This window comes from Nannospalax galili, unplaced genomic scaffold, assembly GCF_000622305.1.
Source record: "Nannospalax galili isolate Female #2095 unplaced genomic scaffold, S.galili_v1.0 scaffold2819, whole genome shotgun sequence".
In the NCBI taxonomy this organism is placed as follows: domain Eukaryota; kingdom Metazoa; phylum Chordata; class Mammalia; order Rodentia; family Spalacidae; genus Nannospalax; species Nannospalax galili.
Window position 1 is genome coordinate 292,600 of NW_008342002.1, and position 27,169 is coordinate 319,768.

General features: G+C 42.2%; 1 protein-coding gene across 5 annotated transcripts in view; it reads left to right on the forward strand.

Moving 5' to 3' along the window:
- Positions 1-27,169, forward strand: part of Washc2c (WASH complex subunit 2C) — a 65,467-nt gene that overhangs the window by 14,884 nt on the left and 23,414 nt on the right. For 3 of the 5 annotated variants that reach the window (XM_008837722.1, XM_008837725.1, XM_017799265.1), the window contains exons 6-18: positions 734-795; positions 2,117-2,164; positions 4,549-4,656; positions 5,941-6,022; positions 8,450-8,509; positions 9,305-9,420; positions 10,083-10,140; positions 11,695-11,754; positions 12,617-12,790; positions 15,762-15,886; positions 17,999-18,085; positions 23,193-23,294; positions 25,038-25,169. In XM_008837722.1, coding sequence (XP_008835944.1) covers positions 734-795; positions 2,117-2,164; positions 4,549-4,656; positions 5,941-6,022; positions 8,450-8,509; positions 9,305-9,420; positions 10,083-10,140; positions 11,695-11,754; positions 12,617-12,790; positions 15,762-15,886; positions 17,999-18,085; positions 23,193-23,294; positions 25,038-25,169 — 1,214 coding nt within the window. The remainder of the gene's footprint in view (positions 1-733; positions 796-2,116; positions 2,165-4,548; positions 4,657-5,940; positions 6,023-8,449; positions 8,510-9,304; positions 9,421-10,082; positions 10,141-11,694; positions 11,755-12,616; positions 12,791-15,761; positions 15,887-17,998; positions 18,086-23,192; positions 23,295-25,037; positions 25,170-27,169) is intronic. The other 2 variants (XM_008837723.1, XM_008837724.1) reach the window with 2 other exon arrangements.

The following is a 27,169-nucleotide window of genomic DNA, read 5'->3' on the forward strand; positions in this document are numbered from 1 at the left end:
AGTTACGAATGGGGGTTATCTGCCATATGGGTGCTGGGAACTGAACCCTGGTCCTCTCCAAGAGCAGCTAGTGTTCTTAACCACTGATCCATCTCTCCACCTCTCTGTATATTTTCTAAGAACAAGCCCATTTTTTATATAGCCACAGTGAAGTGGCTAATACCAAGAAATTTATGGGCTATATACTTTTCCCTAATCTTTGACCATGTTACCATATTTGCCTATTGTCCCTTTAATGTCTTTTACTGTCTCTGTCTTCTTCTTGGGCCTAGAACGTAAGAGTATTTCGTTGTTAAATTGATCTAGTCATCTTTAATTTTAATTTTTTATATTTATTTATGTTGTATATGTGTATAGGCATATGTAAGCCATGGTATGCATGTGGAGGTCAAAGGACAATCTATGGGAGCTCATCATATGAGTTCCAGGGGTCAGATAAATGCCTGCTGAGACATTGAGCCATCACTGTTTGTCACTTAGTCTGATACAATTTCTTTCTTTACTTTTCACTACCTGACATCCTTGTAGAATACAGGCCAGTCTATGAACATTTATTTTCAACTTTGGGAATTTCTTTGAGACTGTCATAATAACAAAGATGGCTTTAATTCCATGAAATGGGAATATAGTTTCATTAAAGTTTTTTTGATGCTGCTGTGGTTTGTGACCTTGAGAAGGCACTGTGGTGATTTTCTGGTAAAATTGGAACTGACTCTTACTTTTTTTGTGACAGATGGCTCTGTAGGCAGTGATCATGGGAGTGTTGGATACAGTGAAGAAGAGAAAGAGGAGGAGGTAAGGACCAGGTCATGTTGAACAGGAAGCGTAGAATGGGCTTAGCAGGCTAGGGGTATAGACATATTTGTGAACTTGTGAACTATTTCCATAAAACATGTAACAGGGATAGAATGTGAAGTGTTTTTCTTAAGATTGAAATTCCTTGTATCATTTTACAGATAGAAATAAGGGAAACTTCTTTGATTTTTTTTTTTTTTAACCATTGCCCACCTTCCCTCCTTGCTACGAAATTCCTTTACCTCCCAGTGTATTCTGAGGAGAGAATAGCTGAGATATTGTGGTACAAACCTAGTCTTTGAGTATGTCCTACTTGAGTAATTGGAGAAGAAAAAAAACTCAACGAACATTTTTATAATTTTTGCTTATGAGCGTGCATGTGCATACAGCTCCCTGTAGATGCCAGAAGGGGCGTTGGATCCCCTGGAACTGGAGTTACAAGCAGTTATGAGCTGCCTGACATGGTGCTTTGAGCTGACCTCTGGTTCCCTGCAGGACCAGAAAGTGCTCTTAACCACTGAGCCATCACTCTAGGCCCTGAACATTTTTTAAAATGTACTGATCAGAGGATGCTTAAAGCATCTACTTCATGTTCATTTGCTGTACCCTCTAGTGTCTCAGTGGAGATCAAAACCCTGGTATAGGGTCTGGGGCATTGAGTTGTTCCTTCAGAAGGAGAACTTACTGTTGCTGACAGTGGAGACACCGAGTATGAGATTCTATAAGGAGACCATTTTGTGTAGCTGATTCTCTGTTTGTAATTGTTCTCTTACCTGTCCCTCTCCTTCCCTTCTTCTAGCCCTGCAAAGAAATCTGCTATTGGCAGCAAACAAAAGACTCACCCAGTCACCTTGCTAGACTAGAAATGACCTGTTGAATCTTGGTTTTTAGCTGTCAGTGTAGCTCTTACCAAATTGTTGGTAGCAAATACTGATGTTTCCTTCTTGAACCTGATAAAGTTTGTTTTCCAACTTAGATCCTACTTAGAGAGAGTAAAGAGACCGTACTCCAAAATGGAAACTAGGAAACCTCTACTTTTGATGATTTAATTAAATGTGGTGTGCTCTCTTTCAATCTGAATGTTAGAATTGAAAACTACAAATGACATGAATGAATGATTAGAGCTATTTAAATAAACCACAAAAATTATATTAGCTGGACCACTTTACAGTATTGCTAATCATCTACCCTGCCTGCACCTTGGTACTTGAGGTGACTGACAGTCAGTGTAGAAGGCTATCGGCTTTTCCTCTACATGATAGAGAACTAGTGCGCTTCAGAGACAGGTCTGAGTGTTAACAAAACTATTTTTCACCCATAGGTATCAGATGAAGAGTTTGCTCGTCACAGTGACAATGATCAAAATCAGGTAACAGTCATGTATTAAAGTGAATTAACTTTTCAACTTTATTTATTGAATTGAGTATAGTTAACATGTATATATTAAAATTACCCCCCTTGCTGTTAGAAATTGAGGCTAGGTTCTCAGGTATGCTTGGCAATCTTTCTACTACAACTATGTCCAAAGCACCCTAAAAATGCCTGTTGAACAATGTATTGAGGATTTTTTTCATGTTCATAGTTAGTTTTCTCTTAAGCATGTCATGTATTTCGATAACTACCTCCTTTGTATATCACCATTCCAGTCTTGCTTCATATTTTGTCTTCATTTTTCTTTAAAAGAACTTAGGAGACAGTTGCCCAGATTGAACTATTTCACATGAGTCTATCTCAAGAGTTTTGAAAATTGAAAGAATATAAAGAAACATTAATGAGTGTTCATAAGATGAAAGCCATCAATCTTACTGTGTTAAGTTACCTTAATTTTTGTATATTTCTCAAGGGCAGATTCTTATCATAATAGATATTTTTCCTGCACTTTTATATTAACAGTGTTTTCCTTTTTAATTTTTCTTATAAACTTGTATATATTTTATTTTGTTTTTCTATACTGGTAATTGAATCTAGGGCCTTGAGTATCCTAAATGTTACTTTTTAAAAAAAATTATTATCTTTATTTTATGTGTATGAATGTATTGCTCGCATTTGTGTAAGTATACCTGTGTCGTGCTATACCTGTGGAGATCAGAAGAAGGTTTCAGATTTCCCTGGAACTGGAGCTATGGACGGTTCTTAGCTGCCATGTGGGTGCTGGGAATAGAACCTGGGTCTTCTGCAAGAACAGCCAGTGCTCTTAACTGCTGAACCATCTCTCCAGCCCTAAACGATACTATTTTTAAGCATGTTGCTCTGTTAACTGGGGTAATCTAAGGTGTAGAAGAAAGGTTATTTCTATAGCTTTATTTATAGAAATCTGCTGCTGTGAACTGTGTCCTAAAGTTGAGATGATCTAGAAGTACATTTATGACTCTTGCTATTAGTATATGATAGACGTTCTAAATTTCAGATTGTGTGTATTGATTTTCCTACAATCTTGTCAGCACTTGGTGATGGTCTCAACTGAAGTTTTGCTCCAGCTATCCTATATGTGCTATGGTATATTAAAATAATCTCAATCTACATACAGTTTAATAATTGGGAATTTTTTTTGTGTGGTCTTTTTGAGACAGGGCCTCCCTGTAGCCACAGTTGGCTTGGAACTCACTATGTAGACCAGGCTGGCCTCCATCTCACAGAGATTTGCCTGCCTCTGCCTCACAAGTGCTGGGACTACAGGCATGCGCCACCACTCCTGGCTGGGAAATATGTTTATAAACGCTTTCAGCTATCAAATGGCAGCTTGTGCTGTGGATTGCTGTTTGTATTCTTTTGGTTGAATTCACAAATGTGGTTGATCTCTATAATATTAATAGTGTTCCTTCGGAAGGTTTTTTAGATTTCTGGTATAATTTACTTCTAAGATCTATACATCCCATTTTTCAAAAAGTGCAATGCAGTGGTGTGCCACAACTAACTGTAGAGTTGTGATAATTAAATTAGATAATAGACTACTTTGCCTGCCAAAGTTTATTATTGATTTAAACTGTCAAAAATTCTTTCTAATTGTACAAACTAGACATGAATAATATTCTGGGAAAATTAGAATTTAACAAATACAGCAGAATTGGAATTCAGCCTCACAATCTACATCTTGTGTAAACTCTCCCTAGGTAACTGGGATTATGATCAGGAAGTGTTTCTTTCCAGATCTTTTTCTTTGTTTTTGCAAATATATCTGTGTCCACACAAATGGTGCAGTATTGGGGTGACAAATCATGAATTTATCATTCTGCACTTTTTTTTTTTTTAAACTGGATCTGCCTCGGGCAGCACTCCTTGGTATAGTGTAGTCTACCCCTTTTAATTATTACTATTCTTTCTAATTTTTTTTATTTTTTTGTCTTTTTGAGATAGGGTCTCCCTCTAGCCTCAGCTGGCCTGGAACTTACTATGTAGACCAAGCTGGACTTGAACTCACAGAGATCCCCCTGCCTCTGCCTCCCAGTGCTGGGATTAAAGGTGTGGGCACCATGCCTGGCCTTAATTATTACTATTTGTATTATGATAAGATTTGTCTATATTTCTCTAATAATGAACATTTGGGATATTCTAGTATCTTTTTAAAAATATTTTTGCTCTTACATTCTTACTAAAAAGTAAATAATTTCTTTGAGGTTCTAAAAGAATCATTAATGTGGAATATGTGTTCCAAAAGTGATTTCCTTTTGGAAGGAGGAGATTTAAAGAGAGAGGGACCATGTCTCCCTTTCAGTTTAATGACTTATATCTGGTAATTCTGTTGTACATGGTCAGCGTACCACACAGGTGACTGATGAAGAAGAGGATGATGATGGTGACCTCTTTGCTGACTCTGAAAAGGAGGAGGAAGATATTGAGGACTTTGAGGAAAATACTAAACCTGTAAGTGTGGTTATCACTTGGCAAGGTTTTACAAACGGTACTTAAAATTCATTTCTTATTATCTCTTATGTTTGTAGCCTTCTCATTTCTATTTTTCTTTGCATGTACATGTTCATGTGTGTGGAGGTGCTCATGCCTGTGGAGGCTGGAGGTTGATGTTGGATGTCTTATTCTACCTTATTTTTTGAGTCACGGTCTTTCACTGAACATGGAGCTTTTCAGTTCTGTTAGACTAGCTGGCCAGCCAGCCCCAGGGCTTCTCCTGGCTCTTTTTCCCCAGCTCTGGGATTACAGACATGCATAGCCACTCCTTGCTTTTTATGTGGGTCCTGGGGATCCAAATGCAGCTTCTCATGTTCGGGCAGCAAGCACTTTATGGATGGAGCCATCTCCACAGCCCCCATATTTGTAATTTGAGTGATACTTTTTTAAAAAAGATTTATTTATTTATGGGTATGTGTGTATGTCTCTGTGCATGAATATGCATGTGTGTGAGGGTGCCTGAAGAGGCCAGAAGAGGGCATCCAGTCTCTTGGAGCTGTAGTTAAAGGTAGTTGGAAACCACCAACATGGGTTCTGGGGACAAAAGACCTCTTCAAGAGCAGCAAGGACTCTTAACCGCTAAGCCATTTTCCCAGTCCCTTGACTGATACTTTTGTAAACAGTGATAAATGTCCCTGTGTCTCCAGTTGCCTTACGAGTACCAGTTTCTTCTCCCAGTGTTAATCATTTTATAAGTTGGGTCATTGAGAATGTATTCAACTCCAGAGTTCTAAGGTCAAATGTTCTTCCTTTTCCTGCTGTACACGTGCACTTGTTATCTCGTCTAGATTTTCAAGTATTACAAGTATTTTTAAAAAATTAAATAAGTGAGGGTATCTTATTTTGAGAGAATGTTTTCTGAGTCTTTTTCTTTAACTGAGCTCTACAAGAGTATATGTGTTTATATCCATTTAGTAAAGTCCTGTTTGGGGCTGAAGAAATGACTCTTGTTGCTCTTACAGAGGACTTGAGATCTGTTCCCAGCGCCCACATGGAGTAGCTCACAGCCACTTGTATCCAAGCTCCAGGGATTCAATGCCCTCTTCCAGTCTTGGCAGGCACCTGCAGGCTTTCACACCTGCACATACACATGCAAACAAACACAAATAAAATAAAAATTTAAAATTCTTTGCAGTTCAGTTTCTTTTGTCGGGTTGACATGATTTTGTTCAGTTGCCAGAGGTGAAAGGAACTCATTTGTTAAAAAATAATAATGATTCTGTTGGTCTCTTCTGCTTACAGAAAAGACCCACGTCTTTTGCTGATGAGCTGGTGGCTCGGATCAAAGGTGATGTCCCTAGTCTGCGGAAAGAGGAGCAGATAGGTGAGTTCTGAAGACAGGGTAATGGAGTGGTTGGTGATATGCAGGGCTTTCTGCTTGCCCCACGGTGGATGGAGTTTATTTTCTCTTTCTGTCCTAGTTTGCTTTCTGTTGCTGTGATGAGCCCCATGACCAAAAGGAACTTGGGGAGGAAAGGGTTCATTTAACTTCTCTGTTACAGTCCATCGTTGGGGGAAGCCAAGGCAGGAACTGAGGCAGAGATCATAGAGGAATGCTACCTACTGGCTTGCTCCCTGGTTCACATTCACCTACCTTTCTTATATAGCCCAGGCCCACCTGCCCAGGGATGGCCCTGCCTGCTGTGGGCTGGGCACTTCTTCATCAATTAGCAATGAAGAAAACGCCCACAGAGCAGTGTGATGCGGATAATTCCACACTTGAGATTACTTTTTCTCAGGTGACTGTAGTTTGTGTCAAGTTGGCAAAAACTAACTAGCATGTGTTCTTAGCTCCCCCCTCCCCCACCTTGGTCTCATGTTTTCCAGGTTGATTGCAAACCCACTTTGTAGCTGAGGCTGGCCTTGAGTTCCTGACCTTCTTGTCTTCACCACTGAGTGTTGGGATCATCGCATAGGCCACCATACCCAGTGTACAGTTCCCTAATTACTAAGGCATGATAGGTTTAAGTTAGAGTTTTTAATATTTTTTTTTTTGTTCTTAGACTATGTTATTATTATTACTTTTTTACATTTTATTCATTGTGTGTGAAGTGGGGGGTTAGAGAGAGGGCATGTGTAGGCTGTGGTTTGTATGCAGAGGTCAGAGGCTTGAGGAATTGGTTCTGTCCTGCCATGTGGGTTCTGGGTATTGAACTCTGCATATCAGGCTTGATGGTAAGTACTTTACTCCTTGAGTCATGTCAACAGCCTTAAATACCTTTTGATAGACACTGTGAATGCTACAAGAAAAATATACACGTGCACATCTGTGCAACATCTTACAAGCACGGAATATGTATAACCCAGAGAACCATGGACAGCAGATTAAGAATCCCTGGCTTAGTGTTTATTCTTACATTTCGACTAACAAAAGTATACTATCCAGTGCATTCTAGTTACTTAATAGAGTAGAAAGGTAGACTAATTCCTTCATTGAGCACAGTCCTGCTATGCACATGACCTAGCTGCCTTCTGCCTTACAGAGACACTGCCAACGGGTAAGGCTCCATGCTAAGTGAGCTGAGATGGGAAGTTGAGTGTCCTGTTCTTGGCTGAGTCGTGAGAATACAGACTGGAGTAAAGAGTTTGTCTGTGGTAGATCCTCAGCTGTGGCTGGGTGTGTTGCTCAACTCCCCCATCCATGCTGAAATTTTGTGTGATTTGGATCGGTGGAAGTCTCGTGCATGCTTTCACAAGTACTCTGGATTTTTGCGTGCACCTTCCCTGTGTTGTACAGACAATATGGTTTCCTTCAATTCATATACCACTTCTGGCTCTTACAGTCTTCCTTCTCCTTCTGCCATGATCCTTGAGCCTTAGGATGATAGGTTTGTGACATAGTTGTCCCATTTTTGGCTAAGAACTCTGTAATTGCTTGTTCTGTGCACATTGACCAGTTGTGGGTCTCTGTGTTAATCACCATCTGCTGTAAAAATAACCTTCTCTGGTGAGAGCTGAGAGATATACTAACCTATGCTTATAACAATAAGTCATAGGAATTAGTGTAATACTGTGTCTATTTAGGAGAATAATAGTTGTAGGCTGTTCCCCTATGGCCTGTAACCTGTCTAGTCAGAGGTTCTTGGTTCTGATAATAAGTAAGGACTCCATCTTGTGAAGCAGGCCATATACATGGTGGTCCTAGAGTTTGGAGATGAGGAGTCCAGCCTGATACTGGAACAGCCTAAGCATGAGTCCATGGTGGCACCAAGCTTAACTAGGGCAACCCTGGTCCTATGGAAATGGAAACATATATGATTACTTTATTTTCCTTCACCCACAGTAGTTATTTTCCTTCACAGCAGTGCAAAGGCTTCGAGAAGGGCAAACACAAGAATGCTGAGTGTCCTTCCTATCTCCGCTGATGTGTCTTGTCTTCTTTCTACACTCTGCTTGATAGCTGTGGTCTCTTCTCTCAATTCCTTAGTCCCTGTCATACTGTTTTTGTACATTGGTGACTGATTTGTTTGAATTGATGCTTCTGTGAAAGATGAATTCTAGAAACATCTATTCTGCCACCTAGGGAACGTCACTACACACACTTTTTGTTTCATTATGTCTTGATTTTAAATAGAAGCACCAATCATTTTCCTTTGTACATAAAAATGTGTATTCTGATTTTCAAATTAAACTGAGTTTTAGGGAAAAGAATGTTCAATATGGAGGAAGTGAAAAAAAAAAAAAGAATTTGTGTCCTGAGGATGAACTAAGTATTGTTAGGACTGTGAGGTGCTTGTCATCTTTTTCTCAGCAGATGCTAAGCCTCAGAAGACAAGGAAAGAGAAGAAGGAAAGGGGGACACCATCAGATGGTAAGCCTTTCCCTCATTAGAGCGTTTGGCCTGGGGCATGTTTATGTAACTTATAAGGTATCATTAAATGCTGGCAATAGGCTCTGTCTCCATTCATTTTCTTAAAGCATCTAAAATCCTGCTTTAGCATGGAGGAAAGGTGGGTGTGGAGTAAAAATGCCTGTGACCAATTTGAATGACTAGTCAAAAGTAGTCATTGCCTTTCTAGAATATTCTAGCCCTATAGGAACTAGGGATTGCTGATGTTTGCAATAAAGATTGTATCTGGCCTGCCTGTGTTGAGTAGTGACATCTGGTGGCATCTGTGTCTTCTCATTGTGTCCATGTAGGTTTGTTTTTCCATTTGTCTTTCCTTTCCTTCCATTTTTGGATGTGGCAATTGAGTGGTATTGCTCAGAGTAAGTCCTAGGACTTGGCCTAAAGAATCACGTCCTCTCTAGACATTGCTAACAAGGATGCAGAGCTCTTTGAGGGATTTCATGAGCTGTCTAAAATTCATCAGTCTGCTCTCAAATACTCCTTGCTAAGTATGATTACATAAATTCCATGCAACATTGTATGTGCTATGGAGGCAAACCCCAGGAATTTGGGTTCCAAATTAATCCCCCTGCCTTGGTACTTTAGAGAAAGGGTCTTGCTATAGCTCATGCTGGCTTGGATTTCTCTAGGCTTGACCTCAAACTTGGATTCCTTCTGCCTCAGTGTCCTGAATGCTGGGATTACAGGCAGCGTGCCATGGCCATGTGCCAAGTGCATTTTAACACTCCCTGTGCAACATGACTTTTTGTTTGTCAGATGAAGAAGAGAACTTATTTGCACCCCCCAAGTTAACTGATGAAGACTTCACACCGTTTGGCTCCAGAAGTGGTCTGTTCAGTGGAGGGCAGGGACTCTTTGATGATGATGAGGAGGTGAGTTGGGCGTGTGCAGTGATGCTATCCCTGTGTCGGTGTCATTGAGTTTGTAAGAAAGAAATTCACATTTTCTGTTAGAGAGAAGGGGCTTCTTGCTCCTCCTTTCATATTTGGGGACTTGTGTTCAGAATCACAGCGTGAGAACTACAGTGTCCTGATGTGTTTTGAGAGGCTGTGAGAGTACTAGCAGTCAATAACTGACTTCACCTTACCTGTTGTCCTCCTCCTCTTGTATTTAATTCCTGGACAGCATACATTACTTAAAAGTCCATTTTGTTGGAGTCTGTACTTTGCAACTGACGTATTGGAGGACAGTAAACGTAATTTTTTAAAAATATTATTTATTTTCATTTTATGTGTATGAGTGTATTGCCTTGCGTGTATGTAAGTGCACCTGTGTTGTACAATGCCCTTGGAGATCAGAAGAGAGCATTGGATTCCTCTGGAACTGAGTTTATGGATGGTTGTTAGCCACCATGTTGGTGCTGGGAATCAAACCTGGGTCCTCTGCAAGAACAGTCAGTACTCTTAACTGCTGAACCATCTCTCCAGCCCCAAAACATGTAGTTTTCAAGTGAAGGCATCTCAGAAATCTTCAAATGCAGCCTCATTTACCTGTACATTTTAAAATTATTTGTCATATGCCTTCTTCCAACTAGAGTGACCTCTTCAGAGAAGCACCCTGGAGTCAGCCAGCACAAGCCTCTGTTAGTGAAGGTAGGTCGAAGTTGGGCCTGCCTGCTGCTTCCGTGCATTTCTGTAGCTGCTTCTAATGGGAAGCCCAACATCCCAAGCACTGTTCGATTGTGCAGCTGAACTGTGTTTGCCTGGACTAGTCAAAGGCAGATTGTCTTTGCCAATTCCTGTCATGGGATAGACAGCAGTGCCATCTGAAAACCTACATTATACCTTTTGCCTCTTTTTTAGAGAATTCATAAAAAAGTCAAACAGGGAAAGGACTTGATGGCTGTGCGGGGCTAGCTTAGCACAGTGACATTTCATTTAAAGAAATGCTGCTTGCGTTTTGCATGTCAGTTGGTGATCAATAATTCCTCAAGCTGGCACACATCAAAATCACCTGTAGGAATTTTTTAAAAGCACAAAATACTTTTTAAGAACCTAAACCTTGGGGCTGGAGAGATGGCTTAGTGGTTAAGAGCGTAGCTGCTCTTGCAGAGGACCCAGGTTTGATTTCCAGGACCCACATGATGGCTAACAACCATCCTTAACTCCAGTTCCAGGGGTTCCTTCATTCTCTTATCTCCATGGGCATTGCATGACACAGGTGCACTTACACACATGTAGACAATACACTGATACACAGAAAATAAAATTAATAAATAAAATATATTTAATAAAAGAACCTAGGGGCTGGAGAGATGGCTCAGCGGTTAAGAACACTGGCTATTCTTGCAGAAGACCCAGGTTCAAATTTCAGCACCCACATGGCAGGTAACAACAACTCCAGTTCCAGGGGATCCGATGGCCCCTTCTGTCTTTCGTGAGCATTGCATGACACGGGTGCACTTACCTACATGCAGGCAATACACGCATACACATAAAATAAAAAATAATAAAATATTGAAAGTACTTATAAAAAAAAAAAAAAAGAACCTAAACCTTTTATTCCATTAGATTTGAAGTTGTTTTCTGGCATTGGGAGTTAGCTGTTTGAGGTGGCAGTGCCCCGTGTTCTGTGCTGGGGGCCTGTCTTCACACCATGTTGGCTCACCTGCTGCCTTGTGTTCCTCTTTGCTCTTACTGACTGCTCTCCACTGCCGTCACACAGGTTTTTGCTGTTGCTTTTACTGTTCAGCTCACTGAGCTGGAGAAGGACAGAGCTAGCACTGTTTTCCGGGACCCTGCTTGCTCTCTTGGATTCAGTGAGCCTTCTGTGGGAACTGTAGCTTCTGGTATCAATAGAAGTGAAAAAACCCAAATAGTTTTTTAAATGGCTTATTTGGGGAAAATTACTTTTTAAAAAAAATCTGCCAGGCTTATGTCACGTTGCTTGAACTCCAGAGAACGCAGGCTTATTTATTTTGAGACAGGGTTTTGCTATTTTGTCCCGATTGCCCTGAACTATCCTGGAACACACAGAAATCCTCCTGCCTCAGCTTCCTAAGTGTGTTTGCTGTGATGACAGGTGTGCCCTACCATGCTTGCCAAAAATGTGGTTTTAACAAGGAAAGGCTTTCTTAACTTTCTTACTGTGTGTGTGTGTGTGTGTGTGTGTGTGTGGAAAGATTATAACTTTTTCCCTTATTCTAGAGTCTCCATCCTCCAAACCTGCAAAGAAAATCCCAGCAGGAGCTGTTTCTGTATTTTTAGGTATGAGGATTTGTTTTCTTTTGTATATGTGTTGGGGGTGCGTCCATTGCCAGAGGAAGCGAACAGGTGCCCTACGCTGCCATTCTCTTTTCTATTCCTCTGAGATAAGAGTCTCTCACTGAACCTGAAGCAGGGCTGGTGGCCAGCAAACACCAGAAATCCTTCTGTCTTGCACCCCTTACCCCAGAACTGGAGTTATAGGCATGGGCACATAGCCACATCTGTTTTTTATATTGGGTTTAGAGATTTGAACTCAGGTCCTCTTGCTTGTGCAAGCACTCTTAACCTGCTGAGCCATCACCCCAGTCCTGTTTCTTAAGAACTATATGGATTCCATTTTGTCACCATTTTAGATTCATCTTCTAAGGACTGACTGGGGATTAAAAGGTGCCTGGAGCTTAGAAGGCACTGGAATGTGTGTGGATAACGCTCATTTACTACTGATGGTGTTAGCTACATACCCTTTTTGAATTCACTGGCTTTGGGGCTGAGGATGGGACTCACTGGTGGCGTACTTGCTTAGTATGTGTGAGGCACTAAGTTACAGCTCCAGGACCACAGAGAGGTATGTATGGGCATAGATGTGGAGGAAGGAGAGAGGAAAAGAAGGAACAGGGGAGGAAAAACCGAGGGACAGAGGAAGGGAGAAGGGAAGAAGGGAATCAGTGGCCTTGAAGTTTTTGTTTTGAGTGGCCAGGCGATCCTGTGTCGTGGGACAGTTCCTGTCAGTAGCACATGAAGTTTATTTCACTTTATGAATGTGTTTTGTGTCTGAACTGAATGAAGAGCTCTCATTGGGAGTACTGTGTATGTAGTCAGGAGGCCCATATTGGCTCATAGCTTTGTGTCTTTCCATCCACAGGGGACACTGATGTGTTTGGGGCCACCTCTGCCCCATCACTGAAGGAGCGCCAGAGACCCGAGCAGCCCATTTCAGAGAAGAGCCCATACCTGTCAGCACCGGCTGCTGGCCTCTTCGATGATGATGATGATGATGACTTTTTTGTGGCATCCTGTAGCAAACCTTCCAACACTGGTACCTGTTCCAATCTCTAATTCTGGGAACTTAGAAAAGAATATTCAGAAGGGATCTAGTTCCTCAAGTTCAGGTCTTGGAGTTCTGATATGATTTGTTGGCGTTCCTGTCAGTGTTTCATCTATGCTTAAATAGTGCTACAACCTGGAGGTCTCTAATAGGCCAGCCTTTTCTGCTTTTAAAAAAAAAAATGCTTTGAGTGTTTCGTACAATGTATTTTTATCATATCTTCCCCTCCTCCATTCCCCCTAGATCCAGGACTACCTCCCCGCCTACCTATCTTTGTGTTCTTTTCTCTCTCTCTCTCCATTGAGTCCAATTGTGTTACCCAAATACTGAGTGTTAAACTAGTCCTGGAGCGTGGTTGACTTACGGAGGCCACACCCTTAAAGTAAACCGACTCTTCCTATCCCAACAGTTATCATATGCCAGTGGCTCCTTAGTTAGGGGTTGGACTTCCTGCCCACCTCTCCCTTCCATGCTGGGAGTTTGACTGGCTAGAGTTTGAGCAAGTCTTATGCGTGCTGTCCCAAGCCCTGTGAGTTCATATGTGCAGTAGTTCCCCACCATCTCTGGCTCTTACAGCATTTCTGCTTCCTCTTCTACAAAGATCTCTGGGCCTTCGGGAAAAGGGTATGATATAGATGTCCCATTTAGAGCTGAACATTCCACGGTCTCTTACTCTCTGTACCAGGTGTGTAATTGGCCAGTTTTGGGTCTCTGTGATAATTGCATTCTCCTACAAGCAGAAGCTTCTCTGATGAGGGTTGAGAGATTCACTCATCTATGGGAATAGCAATAAGTCATTAGGAGGCGTTTTAATACTGTGTCTGCTTAATATAACAGTAGTCGTAGGTTCGCCCCTGGGACCCAAGATCTGTTTAGCCAGTTCTTGGACATACCTTATGTCTTTTACTAAGATGAGCTAATTACTAAAGTTATCTTCTTTATAGGGAGCCGAATTTTTTCCCCTCTAAGCTTTTTCTCAAAACTTCAGGTTCTGATTTTTGAAATTACAGAGAAAATCTTAGTCCTACTTCCTTAGAAGCCCTGAGTAAATTATATGAGCAAAACGTTGCACGTTGGTCATTTACTTCCCATGATCTCTTCTGTCTTCCAAAAGGCTCAGGTGTACTTGACCTTGTCCCCCTCGGCAGTGTTTTCAGCCTGTCTCCTACCCCTGTGCTCTCTTCTCTGATGGAAGTCAGTGTGTTGAAGTCTTTCCTTTAAGTCACTTGTTCCTTAACGTACAGTTGTGTCTCCCAAGGGTTTTTGTCCAGATGAAGATTCTAACAGAATGGTTGGGGTGGGCCTGGAAGTCTGCATTTCTAACAGTCTCCTCTTGATCACAGCACCAGCTTTGTAGGTCACATTTGAAAGAGCAAGACTTAAATTTTAGACATTCTTCTAGAAAAGAAGGATTGGTTTCTAAGCTGTGCATAATTTTTAGCAGTTGGACAAAGGAGAAGATGGTGTAAGGAACAGATAAAAGCCAGAATGTGTTAGAACATGGTGTCTGCAGTAACTCCCTAGGGGTGGGTGTAGAGAGCAGGGACAGGGGTGGAAATGTGAGGGCAAGTGGTAGCCTGATCATTTCAGAAAATGTGGGGAAATAGTGCACTTACTCCTGGACAGACTGAAATGGCAGTAAGTGAATGTAGTGGTGCCCTTGTGACCTTGAGGGGCTCTCATAAACTGACATCTTGACAAACATCTCTGGAACACTGAAACTGGCCTCATTCTGTGCAGCAGTACTAGTGGGAACAAAAGTTGGAAACCACCCAGGTACTCATGAGCAAGGTAAGGGTCAGCCTTTCAGATTAGTGGAGCTTTGCAAAGCTGTTAAAGGAATGAGGGGGTGGAGAGGTATCTCAGAGGTTAAAAGTACTTGACACCAAGTTCCAGGTCCCAGCACCCATGTAAGAAAACATAGAAAAATGGGTGTCATATGCATGCCTGTAACTGTAGCTGTAAGCATTACGGATATAGGATCACTGGGACTTGCTAGCTCCCAGCTGAGAGCCCCAGGTCCAGGGAGAGATCCTGCCTCAAAGAAACAGGCAGAGAGTGATCAAGTAAGACACCTGGCAGCACCCTCTTCTGGCCTCCATTCACATGCACAGATAACAAATCCCCACTCCCACACACATGGGCATATACACAGACACGTAAATTAATCTATTAAAAAGTCAAAAGAACGAGGTCTGCATGTTGACTTGGGAAGATTTCCTCAGTAGTCCATGGAAAGCATTATGTAGGGCGTGTGCTCAGGTGCTTTAAAATGTACTACTCTCTTGGTGATGGAAGTTAATCTTTGGACTTGCAGGGGTTTAGCTTGATGTATATCAAACTCTTCCCACTCTCTGTCTTGTTTGGGTGGGCAGGGGAGTAGGTTCCGTCATTTACTTTTATCTGCTTCTGTGTAGTTTGGTTTTTAAAAAACAGGAGTCGACTCCTACGTCTCATTCCTTGACTTGACAACCCCTTGAAGTGGTCTTTACCTTCTAAGCCAGCCTTAGCAATCCCAAATACAGGTTGCTTCTGTTTACTTAAGTGTGTCAGTCAGTTAAACCGCCTGTCCTATTTTATTTTATTAATTTTTTGTTTGCCTTTTTTTTTTTTTTTTTTTTTTTTTTGAGATAGGCTCTCCCTGTAGCTCCAGATGGCCTGGAATTTGCTATGTAGACCAGGCTGGCCTTGATCTCATAGAGATCCACTTGCTTCTGTCCTACTTTATTTGAGCTACTTAATTTTGTTTTATGGAAAGTACCAGGGAGATGAGCTGGGTGTGTAGCTCATTGGCATAGCTAGGCATGTGCTAGGCCCTGGGAAAAATACCAAAGGAAGAATATGGTGTGACTTAACTTTGTATTTCTGTATAAATTATCAAGAAACGAGATGCCCTTCTTTATCGGAATTTTGCAGTAACATCTTAACCTTGATGTCATTTTATGCTGTTTCTTTTTTAAAGACAAAGTCAAGTCCACTGCCAGTATCTTTGATGATGGGGACGGAGATCTGTTCAGTGAGCAAGCAGCTCTACCAGACGCTCCTGTGCCTCAGACAGATGAGAGCAAAACGAAGGCAGCAAAAACGGTGAGCAGACAGGAGGGTGAAGGGAGGGACATTGATCTAGGCATCTTCTGATACTGATTTCCCTGGGGCTCTGAGGGACGTATATTTTCTTTATGTTTTTGTTAAGCATAAAATTGAAAGAATGCAAAGAACCGCCAAATAACTGCCAGCCAGATTCTGATAGTGAGGATTTTCCCAGCTATCTTATGTATCTGAGCCTCTCTGAAAACATACTGTTTTCAAAACTATTTGCAAGTAATTTGTAGTTTTATCTCCCTTTGTATTTTATTTAAGTGGCTCTTGAAAAACTGCTTTATGTCCAAATGCGTTGTCAGTAGCCATGAAGTTGGCAGTAACTCTCTAGGAGAATCTAATGCTTGTCCACATTTGTATGGCTCCCACTGGCCCTAAAATTTTCACCCAGCTCTGTAAAATGACACCCAGTGTAATACTGATTTGAAATTATTTCATATGCAGTCTGTGTTGTGTCGTCCTCTCTTGTCCCACAGATGTATAGCTTTTTTCTTCTTTTCTTTAGTTTGCGTGTGTGAGTGGATATATGTGTGTGTGATGTGTATATATGAGTAATAATGATGTATATGTGGTATGTATATGTGTGTGATGTGAGTGTATATGGGAGAGGTGTGTGGTATGTGTGATATGTGTTGTGCGTGTATGATAAGATTGTGTGATATGTGGTGTGTGTGTGATGTATGATATATGGTGTGCATCTGTGGTGTGTGTGTGCGTACAGGCACCCGAGGGCTGTGGTGCACGAGTGGAGGGCAGATGACAGCTTTTAGGAGCTGGTTCTCTGCTTCCACCATGGGTCCTGGGGGGAACTCAGATTGTTGTGGTGCTCTTACCTGCTGGGCCATTCCATTAGCCCATTTTCTTTTGTTTTTAAAGAAATCCAGACTCTAGGTAATGTTTCTTCGTTGCATTTGGTTCAATGTAAAACAGTATTTGAGATTTTGAATTTGCTTTCTGTGGCTAGCCACTTGTCCTGTAGAAAGTATCACTTTGTGAATTTCCCTTGTTGAATTAAATTTTGGTTAAGCATTTTTGGCATGAATGTGGGCAGACAACATATCCATTCCCTTCTCAGGATGCCTCCAGAGCTCCTTCCTCTAGCTCCCTCTCAGGACAGTTTGGCCATTTTAGTTAAAGTAGTGCTTTCAGGCAACCGCTTCTCCGTGCCTTTCTTCCTGTCCGCCTGTTCTGTTTTATTCTGTCATCAGTACCGTGGTGTGTACCTGATGCATGGACACTGAGCATCCTGTTCTCTGCCTGCCGTGCACTCTTGTTTTAACGTCTGCTGATGACCTTTTCTTAAACCTTTGAGGCTCATAAAAGAATGTCTTTCTAATGCGTTATCTCTTCAACACTTACTAGGTAGCATTCTTTTTTAACAGAAGAGCTTTCTGTCCTGTTCTTCCTCCTCCGTTGTTAATATTGATATGAGAACATGGATTCTTTAGTTCCCTCCCTCTCTCCCTCCCTCCCGTTTTGTTTCATTTTGTTTTGAGACAGGATCTTGTTATTAGTGCAAGTTTGCCTTGACCTTGCAGTTCTCCTGCTTCAGCCTCCCCAGCGCTGGGTTCACAGGCATGTACCACCACGCCTGGCTTGTCTGCCATTTGTAAAGCACGCCTCATTGTGTCACGTCCTTGCTGTGCAACCCTGCTTTGCCCTCATAAGCACCACAGTGTCAGCATTCAGATCCAGTAGGTCCCTCGGCTAGCTTGCCTTTCTGTGTGTCCTTTTGTACACCCTGTGACCTAGGCAGTTGATTTTGTTCCTGAGTACATCACGTGCGCCCTGTGCTTTATCATTTTTGTACCGTCTCACTGTGCTGGGCCCTGTCCAGGCTGAGAAGGTTACTTTCTACAGGGACTGTTTCTTCTCTCTTGTTTAATTTATACCATTTTAAAAGTTCTGTGTCATTACTTCTTATACATTAATTATTTGTGTGGACTTTATACATACCAAGATTCAGGACATTTTTAGTCCGTCTGGTACTTGGCTTGGTGCCTTCTCATAGGCTGGGGACATTTTCTGAATGAATGAGTAAATTCATTTCTGTCTTAATTGCTAATAGTCATTTTTCTTTTCTTTTTTGGGCCCCAATAGATGACCTTACCTTCTAGCAAAAATCCAAAGCTTGTATCAGAAACAAAGACTCAGAAAGGTTTATTTTCAGATGAAGAGGACTCTGAGGTATGGAATTCTTTTTCGTGGTTGTGCATATTCATATATTGATGTGACATTACTATTTCTGACTAGTCTGTCAGCAGGGGTTTAAGGGGCTGGAGAGATGGGTCAGTGGTTCAGAGCACTGGCTGCTCTTGCAGAGGACCTAGGTTTGAATCCCAGGAGGCTAACAACTGTCAGTAACCCCAGTTCCAGGGGCTCCGACACCTTCTGATCTCCTTGGGCAATACATGACACAGGTACACTTACACATATGCAGGCAATACATCCACATAAAATAGAAAATAATAATTAAAAAAATTTTTTTAAGACTTTATTTAAAGTCGTGCAGTTCTTACTTTGAAAATCATCTCCTGGACTGGGGATATAATTCAGTGGTACAGAGTGTTTGCCTCTGTATGCCCAGGATCCTGGGCTTAGTCCCCAGTACTGGAAAAAAAACATTCTTGAAAATACAATCTTCAGAAAGCAAGACATATGCAGTACTTTTAACTTTGGACTTTGAATCCATTGCATTTCCTGGGAAGAAAATGCTTTGTGTTTAGCACGCATAAATTTTAGGCTGTTTGTTGAGCCACAGTTGTGATAAGGTGCTTATATGAATAGAAATCAGCCTGATGCTTTCTTTAATTGCCAAGGACACTAACTAACGAGTCTGTTTGCACTGTGGTGTGTATTCAGCACAGCCTTTCCCTTCCCTCACCAGTGACAGGTTGTGGTGGCCCTGGTCTCTTTAGGGTCTCAGAAACTTCCCTTCTTTTTCTTACTCCCTTGGGCCTACTCTGTCAAAACTAATTTTAGAACAGCCTTGTAAGGTTAGATGATCAGAGATCTGTATGAAAATGTGGTAGGCGTTATTAAAGTTCCTTCACAAATAGTATTTGGATTTAGCAGACATTTATATAAAATTTTGAGAAATTGTGGACTCTAGGTTAAGCTCTGATAGGTAGACTATGTGATTGCAGTCAGGATGAACAGAAAAGTCTTGGGAGTGGTGATTATGCTTGATGCAAATACCACCTTGAGGATTGTATTTCGTTGAAGGCATAATACAGATACAGAATTAGCCAAAGTCCAGGCAAGCCAGCCTCCCAAACCCTAAAGCACAGCGCAGGATGGGATCTGCATTTTCTTACTTTCACGCTCCTGGTTTATTTCCCACTAGAACTGCCTTGGCCTCATTGTAAGCACATCACACAATGGGAAGTATGTGACACTATTCCTGGGTTGATGTGAACAAATGTCTGTTCACTCCAGATAGGGAGCCACAGACGAAAGTAAGGACACACAAAACCCACCTGGTGAACCAGTTAGCTTCATTGGAGTTGCTTATAGGAATAAGAGTGAGGGGCTACAGGAGCAGAAATGACTCAAAGAGCTCTGCATCACCCAAAGCCCACCCCAGTGTGGGTGACAGCTCATGATAGCAGGAAACCTGGAGTGCATAGCTGCAAGTAGCTCAGCCGGTTGGCGAGAGTCCTTTCCAGGTCACTCAGTTGACCTGCTGCTTTCTAAACTTTTCAGGCAGCTGGACTGGTCTGAGCCTTTTCTAGGCAGCTCAGTTTGTGGAGGCTGTCTCTCACTCTCAGCAGTCCTTACCTTTTATATATGCTTGTGCAGAGGGTGTGTGTGTGTGTGTGTGTGTGTGTGTGTGTGTGTGTGTGTATCTGGTCAGTTCCAGGGACTTGGGGAAGAGCTTAAAGAGCTCCCCTGCAGGATGGAATATCTCACCTCTCCTTAGGAACACCCTGTTTACCTTTCTTTAGAACATCCTGTTTTACCTAGGAGGAAATTGGTACACAGCAGGAGGGGCCAGAAGAGGGAATCAGAGGCTTTGAAGCTAGAGTTACAGGTGGTTGTGAGCTGCTTGTGGGTCGCCCAACCTTGGTCCTCAGAACCAAACTCTGGTCCTCTGTAAGAGCAGTATGTGCTCTTAACACTGAGCCCCCCCACCCCCCGTCCCCGTCCCCATTGTCTTTACCTCCAATTACACCTCAGAGACAGGGTTTTGTTACCTGTGTCTCTCTTTGACACCCAGCCACCAAGATTAGTGTTTGCTGTTGCTCAGTTACTCTCAGTAATTTGTCTAGTACATGAAAAACACTTGTATGAGCAATTACTGTGACTTACCTGGAGCCTTGGTTATATATTTGTCACCATAAAAGCGTAACTCTCACCTCAAAGGGGATAAAAGATAGTTTATTCTGGGGCGAAGTATCAGTGACCATAGCCCAGGAACACGGATTTTGGTCGCCCCAAGAAGCAGTTTCATGAAGTTTTTATAGTAACAAAACAAAGAAAGCCATAAATCAAGAGACTTTTTGAGTATATTGGTGGCGACATTTGCAAGGTGGGTTATAGCAAAGCTGCCAGAGTTCTCCTATAGGCCTCGGGTGCTGTCTTACAGCATCCTTAGCCCCTGGGTTGGTGGAACTAGGTCTTTATCAGTCACAGGCTGTTAGGTTAGACACAGAGATAGGCAAGGAATGGCTATGTAGGGGTCTAAAGATAGCTCAAGATGAACTATAATTAGGCTCTGGACCTGCAACATCCCAAACTCTCCATAGTCACTGAAGTTCTAATCAATTGATAGCTTTGCACATGGTTCGGTTTGAAGATGCAGGTTTTTTTCTGGGAAAACTTGCATTTACATACTCCTGTGAAACAAGGCATTCAGAAGTTTAGTAGTTAAAACCTCAGTAGTTTTTATTTCCTCTTACAGTTCTCGTGGTTGAGTGAACTCAGACAGGCAGTTGTCACTGAGGGCCTCTCCAGGCTGAATGTAGACGTACTGAATGAGAGTCTGGTGTCTGAGCAGGGAGACTGAAGCACCCGGGGCTCCCTGTGCCTGTGTGGTCACCTCGCATGGCAACTTTAGGGAAATGAGGCCTGTTTCTGGTGACTCAAGTCCCCGTGGGATTCCTAAGTGTGTCAGGTGGAGGCTGTGTCCTTTGTAACTTAGTCTTGAGAGTTGTCCTAGTTTGCTTCTCTGTCGCTGTGAAAAAACACTGACCGAAAGCAACGCAGAGCGGAACGGGTTTCTTTCGTCTTCAGTTCCTGGTCGGAGACCGGGAACGCTGCCTGCTGGGCTGCCCTCCTAAGCTGGGGCTCAGCCAGCTTTCTTACACAATGCAGTATCACCTGCCCATGGGTGGCACTGCCCACTGTGGGTTGTGCCCTCCTACAGCAGTTACCAATAAAGAGAACGCCTCACAGAAAGCTCACAGGCTGATCTGATGGAGGCATTTCCTCAGTTGATATTCCTTCTTGCCACAAGTGTCAAGTTGACAACCAAGATTAGCCACCAGAGGAGTCAGTTCTGTTTCTTCTGCATTTGCTACTTGAGGTAGTCACAAAGGCCCACCCAGTGTTAGAGGCAGGAGACAAACTTCATCTCAATTTTTGTATGTGTTATGAGATACTGGAGATTGAACTCAGGGCCTTGTGTATGCTAGGCAAGCACTCTTAGCACTGAGCTATCTCACTAGCCCCCAGACTTCATTTCTTGAGGATGGAGTGTAATAAACTGGAGCTTTTTAACTAAAACTACCACTCAAGGCACATGCGCCATCACAGAGTGAAAGGTTTTTATTGAATATTGTTGGGATTCTTAGAGTAGAACAAGGTAGTCTAGGAGGTAAAGAGTTGGACCAGAATTCCTCCTGTTTGTCTTTGTCTCAAATTGTGGATTTGGAAGCCTGCCCTGGTAAATCTTTGGTGGGGAGACTGTGTTTGAAATAGTAGAATGGCCTTTTATTCCACCAGACACCAAGAAAGGTCAAATTAAAATGTAGAAATTTGCTTTCTAATTTTTGGCTTGAATCATTTTGATTTTCTTAAATCAGCCAGTCCTTTTGGAAGTGTATAGCATGCAGGAAGGCATGAGGTCCCGTGTGTCTCCACTTGATCTCTCTTTGTAAACAAACCTGTGGGACTCCATGGAGCCAGGTGAAAACTGCTAAGAGTTCTCCAGTCAGTCAGTGAACTCTTAGTTCTGCATCTGATGAGTGGTAGACTGAAATCATCCACGGTAGAGAGATGGCTCACTGGTTAAGAGCACTGACTGCTCTTGCAGAGGACTTGGGTTCGAATCCCAGTATTCACCTGTTCCAGGGATTCTGGTGCCCTCTTCTAGCCTCCATGGACATTGCATAATATGGGTGCACTTACATATATGTAGGCAAAACACTCATACATGTAAAGTTAAAGTAAGTAAATAAAAATAGAAGAAATCACCCAAAGAGGTCTTAGAAAGTGTATACTTCTCTTATTTAGTTATCTGGCTCTTAAGTTGAAGTTTTTCTGCCTATGGAATGAGTTGTTCTGTTTTCTGTTTCTAATTCCTGCAGCTTGGTTTACAGAGTTTTCTTTACAGTCTAAGCTAACATTTCTTCACATTTTGAAGACTCTTAAAGATCTTGATAGTGTTTTATAGCAGTGGTTCAACTAGAATAGTAAACAGTTTTAGACAAAACTTATTTAAACTTTTTTTTGGGGGGGGGTCTTTTTGAGACAGGGTCCCCTGTAGCCCCAGCTGGTTTAGATTTGCTATGGAGACCAGGCTAGCCTTGAACTCACAGAGATCCACCTGCCTCTGCCTCCTGAGTGCTGGGATTAAAGGCATGTACCACCATGCCTGGCCAAAACTTATTTAAACTTTTTAAAATAAGAATTTTATTTGCAAGTAGGAATTTATTTAAAAGAAATAATGTACTGTCTGGGGAGATGTTTGCAGTAAGGTAGGTGTAGGTCCAGCAGTTTGGGAATCTAGCCTGCTTCACGGTATAGAATTTGTGTGCTTCTCTCTGATTCTTCAGACAAGGAAGTCATTTTAATTGTTTTTAGTATAGTAGAAGAGAGTGGGGGATTTCCTCCTGCCTGATGCCCTTCAGATAGGGATATGGTTGCCTCAGAGGCTCCGTAAAGATCACCAGAGATCCTGTGACTCTCCCCTAATGACAGGCCATTGTGCCACACACAGCCAGGGTTAATGCTCATGTCCCAAATGCAGGCATGTGCAGTCATCCTGTCCTAGTCTAATGTTTTATATTGACCAAATGTTTTAAAACTGATAAACCTTGCTAACCAGTAGTTTTTAATTTTGATCCAACAGGATTTATTTTCTTCACAAAATTCGAGTAAGTCAAAAAATGCATCGCTTCTGCCCAGCAAGCTCCCTGCCTCGGTCTCTCTTTTCAGTGATGATGATGAAGAGGTAAATGTTGTTATTGCAGCACCAGATTATTAAATAGATCAGGAGAAACTAGTGTTGATGGCTATATAGCCACAGCAGCATACAGTAGAAAAAAATCGCAGAGAGACTGCTGGACAGCATGCTTATGTCTGGTTTTCTGTTGGTGACCTCCAAGGTTTCCCAACCATACAGTTAAGAGGACAGTAAGACTCGACCCAGTTATCAGGGAAAGCCAAATAGATTTCTTTTCTATTTTTTATATTCCCTTTGAGAAATAACTTTTTAGAGGGTAGATCTCTTACACCCAGTGATCTTTGAGAGTATCGTCGATAACGTATGGGGGTAGAAAAGAGAAGGCAGCCATGTTCTGACCTTGTCTTTCTCTCCCATTCAGTTGGAAAGAGTAGAGAGGTGGAGGAAAGAAAGAGGGAAAGAAACCCAACTTTGAGCCCTTATGCAGTGTTGTGCAGTGGCTGAGTTTTGTGCCTGTGGCCTCAGATTCAGCCCCATCACTGCAAACCTGGACCTTCTGCAGGTATCCTAAACTCCTCCATCTCATAGAGGTTAAAGATCACTAGGATCACTGTAGCAGATAAATACCTATGTCAAGTCTTTGCACAGTGGTTGGTACAGTGGTGAGTACATGGTGAATGTTCACTGTGGTCACTGGTACCCCACTGGACTCCAGCTCATTGTTCTGTGGTCTTCCTGCCTTACCATGCTTTCCTTATAGACCTTCTTGATTGGTCTTGGGTGCAGGACTGTCCACTGCTCTAGTATATAATGTTAAGATTTCTCCATTCATAAACCAAACGAGTCATCTGATGGCTTTGTTCCCATTACCTTAATGAAAGTAGGCACGTAACAGAATTCTTGGTGGGGTGGAAGTTTGGGCAGGATCTGCTAGGCAGCCCAAACTGGCCTGGAACTGTATTTGTAGCCCAGGCTGGCTGCAAAGTTGTGGTCTTCCTGCCTCTCAGCTTCATGAGTCCTGTGATCACAGGAGCACACTACCACACTCACTATGTAATTGGTACTTTTTGAGTGCTTGACTATACACGAATTTACAAATGTCATTGAACCTATAAGGACGAGCCCCTGGGATACCAGTTATTTTATTTAGTAAATTATTCCTTTACTTTGTATTCTTTATTTTAAATTAAGTAGAAATCATTCATTCATTCCTTCTTTATCTTTCATGGCTCTAAATTCTCCTTTATCCTTTCTGTTAATTTTAGTTTCTAATTCATAGAAAGAGATGTGTAAGTTGTTGGCTTCTGCTGAGACTCTGATGACCACAGGAGGACCAGGCGGGGGCCACCAAAGGGGGCTCCTGGTGCTCCTGATGTGTTCGCCATCCTCTCCTTACATTGTTTACATTTTGCTCTCTCAAGCTCTGCCCCAAGCTTTATGGTAACTCCTCTAAGTTGTCCTCTGACCTCTATGCACATGCCACATGTGCACCCACCCTCACATGTCCACATGTATGCACACATGAAAAATAATGGCAAAATAAATAGAAAGCATTTTGTTTAGTTCTATGCCAATTTTGTTTTCCTTCTGTGGGTAGGGAGTGCAATTGGAAAAGGTTGTAGACTGTGTACACGTTTTGCAGTTGTTTTCCCCAAACATGTTACATTCTGTTCCTACTGGGAGACTGACATGGAGATTGACTTCGTGTGACATGGGAAAATGTCCCACTTGTGTCTCATGTATATGAAGCTGTGATACCTTTCCATGCTTTTCTGTCATTTATCCTTTTAGGATAATCTTTTTGGGACTGTGACTGCTAAAAAGCAGACGTCATCTCTACCAGCTCAGAGTCAAGAGAAACCCAAACCTTCAGAACAATCCAAAAAGAAAGCATCTGCCTTGTTGTTCAGCAGTGATGAAGAGGTAGGTGAAGGTTTTATCTGAAAATGAGAATATATTTAATGGGAATTAAGAGTCAGAATTGTCAGGCTGGAGCAATGGCCCAGTGGTTAAAAGCATCTACTGCTTTTGCAGAGGACCTGAGTTCAGGTCCCAGCACCTACATTGGGCAGCTCACAACCGTCTCCATTTCCAGGAGATCTCACAGTCTCTTCAGACCTCCATGGGTACTGCGTACACATGGTATGCTTACATGCATGCAGGAAAAACACTCATACACTAAAAATAAAAACTTACAAGAAAAAAAAAAAGAGTCAGAATTGTCCTAAACATTTTCTCTTTCTATTTTATATTCGGTGGTGTGAGCCACCAAAGATGGTGTTTACAAGATTATATCTTTAAAAGAAAGACATTTAGTGTAATGTGTTAAATTTAAACATTAATGCTTTCAAAATGGAGCAAATATGGCTCCCATCCTGTATTAGTCACTTTTCTGTTGCTGTAATAAAAACACTGACCAGCAGCTTAAAAAAGGTAGAGTTTATTTAAGCTTACTCTTCCAGGGGAATTATAGTCCATCATGGTGGGGAGGCATAGTGGCTAGAGGTGGCTGGAGCAGGAGCAGAAGCTAAGCTCTACATCTTCAAGCAGGCACAAGAAGCAAGAGAGAAACTTGAGATCCAGCAAGGCTTAAGAACTTTGTAAGCCCATTCCCAGTGACGTGCTTCCTCCAGCATGCCCATACCTTCCAAGACCTCCCCAAACAGTGCCACTAGCTGGGGAACAAAAAGTGCAAATACTTGGAGCCTATGGGGGACGTTTTCATTCAGACCACCACATTCCACCCCCTGGCCCCTGTAGGCTTGTGACCATATGAAATGCAAAATGCATTTAGTCCAACCTTAAAAGGTCCCATAGTCATTACCAGCCTCATACTATTCAAAAGTCCACAGTCCAAAGTCTCTTGTAATTGCTTAATTGTAAGTCCCTGTAAAATCAAAAGAAAAATCACATACTCCCAGTATAGTGGAACTGAATACACATTACCATTCCAAAAGGGAGGAATAGAGGAGATACCAGACCAAAACAAGACCGAAAACCAGCAGGGCAAACACCAAATCCAGCAGCTCCATGTTTGACTTCTGGGACTTTACTTCCAAAAGGCTTTGGTGGCTCAGCCTCTCTAGCTTTGCTGTGTGCAACATACATCTTTCTCTTGGGCTGGTACCACTCCCTCTATGCAGGTCTTGGCAGATGCCTCACAGCTCTGGCATCATGAGTGTCTTCTTGTGGTCTCCATTGCCAGCCAGGCTTTATCTTCACAGCTTCATGCAATGGCCTATGAGGGCCTTCTTTATGCAGGGTCACACCTGCTGCATGCTGTCTGTCCTCAGCGGCCTTCTGAAACCAGGCTCTCTGAAACCTCAGAGAATGAACCGATGACCCCTTCACTCTCACATCTTTTGTGCCTCTAAAGCCAGCACCAAAGTTTGGCTGCAATTTTGGGATGGACTCCAGCCTGCTTTATCCATTTTAGACGCTTTTCTCTTCAGTGGTCCCTGCAGCATTTTCCTTTCACAAGTTGGAGGCTTAACTGGGCGTGGTCTTGCCCTGGAGGCACTCTCTCCATTGTTTAAGTGCAAATCTCTAGGCCCCTCCTTAATCACTTTAATCTCTTTCTCAAAGGGATCCCCTCCAGTACACGCCTCCACAGCTCTAACATTAATTATCCTAGTGTTCTTTTTCAATCCAAACTGTACATTCTGTATTTCTTTCTGCCCTATTTGCCTCTTTTCACTGTAGATCTGCATAATTAATAGCCATGCCACCATTTCTACCTTAGGCTGTCTTGAAATTTCTTCCTCTAGAGAAATTAGTCCATGGCTTTTCATTATACCCTCAGGCAAGATTTTTGGTCAAGGGAAGACTCCAAGCCAGAGTCTTTGCCAAAATATCATAATTACTGCTTCAGTCGTTATTTCCCTCTGGAACTATATTGTTGTCAGCACTACTTTCTTCCAGGC